This window comes from Montipora foliosa, chromosome 4 (genome assembly GCF_036669935.1).
Source record: "Montipora foliosa isolate CH-2021 chromosome 4, ASM3666993v2, whole genome shotgun sequence".
Taxonomy (NCBI): domain Eukaryota; kingdom Metazoa; phylum Cnidaria; class Anthozoa; order Scleractinia; family Acroporidae; genus Montipora; species Montipora foliosa.
Window position 1 is genome coordinate 23165599 of NC_090872.1, and position 5000 is coordinate 23170598.

At 40.1% G+C, this 5000-nt stretch overlaps 1 protein-coding gene across 2 annotated transcripts in view; it reads left to right on the forward strand.

Annotated features, from left to right (window-relative positions):
* The window catches only part of LOC138000330 (uncharacterized), a 21000-nt gene that overhangs the window by 15147 nt on the left and 853 nt on the right, over positions 1–5000 (forward strand). For both annotated transcript variants that reach the window (XM_068846652.1, XM_068846653.1), the window contains 2 exons: positions 742–909; positions 3664–5000. The exon at positions 3664–5000 is cut by the window's right edge and continues 853 nt beyond it. In XM_068846652.1, the coding sequence (XP_068702753.1) occupies positions 742–909; positions 3664–3744 (249 nt within the window). In that variant the 3' untranslated portion in view covers positions 3745–5000. The remainder of the gene's footprint in view (positions 1–741; positions 910–3663) is intronic.

Consider the following 5000-nt stretch of genomic DNA (forward strand, 5'->3'; position numbering starts at 1 on the left):
GTTTCAACCCTTATGGGTTTCTGATCCCGCTCAATTTAAAAGTTGTTTTTGTGGCTTGATTTAAATACTGAAAAAAACATCCTATTCCTACTAATCTCGTTTTCATGGAGCAAACTGGGAATTGCACCTCCTTGTTTCTTTTCCTTAAAATTTATGTTTGCACGCAGGACATAGGTTGAACTAGAAAACAGACGGATGGTAACTTTCATTACAATTATAGAATTTGGTTAGCAAGCTGTTTTTCAGTGCCATATCACATATTTGTACAGGCCGCTTGATGTTGTTTTGCCGTGGTCAGGATTAAATCTCATTTAATTATTTTCAAAATCTAGGAGAAGTCGTGAAAGTTTTATAAAGTCTAGGTAAATGTTGTTTGTAAGTAGGGAAGTCTAGGTTTTCCATGTAGTTTTCCCCCCGGGTGTGGTGCATGACCCCACAAAGGGGTCTGTCTTGGTTGGACTGTGGTAAGGAATTAAATAGGCCAAGTTTCGGCATTCAATAGTGTCAACGTTTCATGTAAGCGTGAACTGAACCCAGGTAGATGGTATAATCGCCCTCGAGTTTCCTATAGCCCAATGATAGAGTATATCCGAACTACATGAAGTAATTGGAAGGTCATAGGTGATCATGTGGATATCTATTATTTTCTTTGAAGACTCTGAACAAAGGACATATACAGGCAAGGAGCGGATATAGCTTTTGTTAATTAATTTTTTTAAGTAACTTCAACTTTTTTTGCAGAGCGTCAGTCATGAGTTGCTGAAGAACTCGTTCAATGACTTTCCTCAGCTTGAGCTGATGTTTCGCTCGTCTGGTAATTCTGCCCGTACTGGCTTTTTTGGCGTGCTGGTTTTTACCCAGCCATCTATTGGCGAAACTGTGCTATACGTCCGTGTTCCCGTTAAAAAGGTAATTATGAATGATCGATTACTTTTCATGCGTTCCTCACCTTTAAGGAAACCCTGAGGCTCGTATAGCTATTGATAACCTTTATTGTTATACCGTTAAACTGCTGAATACGCAGTCGACGATGAAGGGCGTTGCTACGTTCGCAGGCCCTTCGGAGAAGAATTTGACACATTCTATTTCTCTCCCTTTTTGCAGTCCCTCTGACTTGTTTTTAAGTAGTTTGGTAGACAGATGAAATTCACTGTTCTGTTATTCTTGTCAGATACTATTGTACATTAATTTCTGTGAAAAGAATCATGTTTTTTTTGTTCACCATTTCACGAGTCATTTTGGTGGGAAACTAGTATTTTATCAGTCCCCTAATATACCGAACCAACTGGAACTCTTGCAAATGTTTTTGATTTCGTAGAAATAATTTACCCTAGTTGTACTGCTAGGAAAAATGAAATATTCTATAGAAGCGAAAGTATATAGCAATAATTTTATTTTCCCGATTTTGTTGACATCTTTGTAAGCAACCTTAAGCTCTGTCTGTTACTTGTGCGATTTAAAGATTCTCATGTTCATGTCGTTTTCTGCCAATCTGATATCACCTTATTTTACCACAAAGGACCGGCTCACTCTCCTAAATGACGAAGCATGTGCGAGGGATGCATAAATCTCCTTGCGTTCTTCTCCCCTCAGGAGTCTACAATGCCAATACTAGGTCTAGAGCGGTTTTAAATTGAGTGTCGAAAGTAATTAGCGAATTGCTTTGGTTTTGCATTACTTCACTCAGTGATTGGTTCAAAGTTCTTACGTCATTTTTTCAACCAATCAGGAGTGAAACCAAAACCAATCGTGGCTTCCGCGTGCACATTTTCCCGCTCTTGTAGTTACTTTGAGTTTTGATTGGTTTACTGGATTATCTCAGCCCTTTTTGATTGGCCAAAGTAATTACTTTGGTTTTGGTTTTACGACACTTGATTGAAACTCGCTCTATGCAAGGGCATTTTCACAAATAAAGCTCTATTTGTAGACGAGTTCTTAAACACGAAGACGCACTACAAAAGGGGGCGCTTTACGCACTGCTTTTCTTCGAGTTTATTGTAGCGCGACTGATTACTTATCCAAGATGGTGATCAACAAACAGCAACACAGAGACAGAAGCCCGAAAAGATATTTTTAGCGCGAAAAATAAAGAGGGAACGGGTTTAAAAAAAGAACGACAGATAACATTTTATGGCATTTTGAGCGGTTTTCAAATGAGTGTCGTAAAACCAAAACCGAAGTAATTGCTTTGGCCAATCAAGAAGGACGGAGACAATTCAGTAAACCAATCAAAACTCGAAGTAATTACACGTAGCCGACACAAAGCGCGGGAAAATGTGCACGCGCGAGCCACAATTGGTTTTGGTTTCACTTCTGATTGGTTAGGAAAATGGCACGAGGACTTTGAACCAATCACTGAGTGAAGTAAATGCAAAACCAAAGCAATTCGCTAATTACTTTCAACACTCAATTGACAACCGCTCTAACGGACTCATTACCATAAGGAGCGTTTTTATTAAACAAATTGTCACAGAGCTCTCGGTTGCTTCCACGGTTGATTGATAAATCATTTGCATGTGTTTCAGGCACCACGCTTTTTATAGTGCGTCTTCGTGTTTAAATAAGATTTGTCTTGCACGAGTGACCATTTTCAATCCCATGGGTAATAAGACTTGTGATTAGCTGGAAAGGTCTGGGGCCGGTTGCTCGAAGCCTGGTTAGCGCTAACCGTTGGTGAAGACATAGGTAATGCATGGAGATGGTTATGAAACTGGACAAGTTCCTTTGTTTCATGTTTTTTTTCCGTATTTTTGGCCTTGACCCTGCACAAAACACGCCTTCGAGAAGATAACCAATCAAATCCTTCGATTAAATTAAGCGCAACTAATTTGCGAACCCGTGCGAAGCGAAAACAAAAGATTGTGCAGGGTTACGGTCAATTCAACATCGACTGCAACAACATTGTTCTCGCTTTTGAAAGTTCTAAGGTTTCATAACCAGTCCCTCGATTAACTATGGTGAAGAGGTATCAAAACCTACAGGTTTCCATGGTATTTAACGCTGGTTAGCGCTAGCAATGCTTCGAGCAACCCGGGCCTGGTTTCGCGGGAAAATCGTTCTAAAAATAACTCGGTCAATAAAAACGCCGTTCCACAAATACAGTGAAGTTGTACACTAATAAGTCATTGGCTCCTGTTGAGCCACATGCCGATTTTTGGGGAAGGGGGAAAACCAGAAAACCTAAAGAAGAACCCTCGGAGCATGGGCCTGTTTATTATGGAGATTTGGAGGCAAATTTTTATGATTAAGGCTTTGGTGTTAGTGTGGCTTCTTTTGGCGAATCGCAAGAGTTCAAAAGAAGAAGGCGGATGAAAAAGAGTCGAGTTTCTGCCCAAAAACGGCTCGCCACCTCTCTGAACTGGAGATCTCGAATTGCACAAACGACATTCGACACACTGAATATATTCGGGAAAAATGGCGGCATGAAATACTCACACGCAGCGGTCGATGGGTAAACCCAGGTTTGCGTTCATATGACACTTCTTCAAAAGTAATCCAGGTCGAACCTACCTCTGGATATGAGTTGGATTTAACCCAGGTCGAACCCGGGTTAGCAGCGTTCACACGACGATAACTAACCCGGGTCGAACCTTGGTTAGTTCAGTTATGCGGTTTTGATAGGGCTTTTCTGGATCTGTGTAATATTTGTGCATTCAATTGCAGATGTTTGTGGAAAGGATGAAGAAAAGATGGGTCAACCAGTGCGAGACAGGGAAACGTTCAAAGGATGACAAAGGAAAATGAAATTGTTGCCAGCGAAGACCAGGCAGATTGTACAATGCGTAGTGACCATGGAAATATTGTTTTCATAACTTGAATTTTAGTGAGGCAACAGACCTTATTCGCTTTTACATTTGGTTTTCCCAATACAGACTATGTGAAAATACTCAGGAAATTTGATCCCCTGTCTTGTTCCTTAAAAAGAGTGCATGCAAGCATGAAAATGTCTGCAGCATGCACATTTTTTAATGTACAAAAGGCATAGGAGTGTACATTAACGCTTAAATGCTGACGTTTAAAACCAAGTATCACATCTACCAACGCTCGGCTTCGCCTCGAGGTTATAAATGTGATACAGATCTGCCGCTCATATTGTATATATCGCTTACGATTCGGCTATGGGCTTCGGCTTAGGCTATAAAGCAACCGGAAAAAACTTTTTGTACGGACCAAGAAAACGAGGTCAGTGAGACATTTGTTATGTCTCTCTGCTAATCGGAAACTAGTAGAAGTCAAGCTGAACGTTCAACTGCCACAACATTCTCGTCACCAGAACTTCGGATCGACGCAAGGCTCTGGGAAACTCTTTCAAGGAGAACATGCGGCGTAGGATTCTTATGGTCAAAAATTGGCGTTTTGAACCTTTCGGCGCCTGCTCACTCCTAGTGCCTCACGAAAACCAGTGAGAAGACACTTTGTTTCAGGGTTTTCTAGAGCCCTTCTCTCTCTCAGTCAAGAGAAGAGCTCTGGGGTCGAGATTGCTGACACAATCGATTAGCATGCGCAAAAATCTGAAAAACGAACAAATATTATAAGCTTTTTGAAGTAGTTGCTTGTAAGATTCAAACTGTTTCACAAGTTTATTTCATATAAACATGAAAACCTGCTAGAAGTGTTGCATCAACATACAGCAATACAAATTAATAATACGTTTCATACAGAAACGTGGAGGTTTGCGAGCGAAAACCCATTGGGTTAATAGTTTTCGCATACCTAATCTAGCATTTAATACAAGATATCATTTATTAATATTTAGTTTTTAATGGCAGGCAGGCATGATAAACTACGTTGTGGAAACCAAGAAATAAAATACCATAGACCGTTATAATTAGATTAATTAATAAGTTTGAGGTAGAAAGTAACCAAACCAAAACAACAACACGGTACATTTACAGCTAAACAGGAAGTCATTCTCCGGCTTCGGATTTAAGCAGATATCTTTAAGCTTATTTCTAAAGCTTTGGAGAGAGATAAGGCATTTTTTATTTGTAAAGGTATCA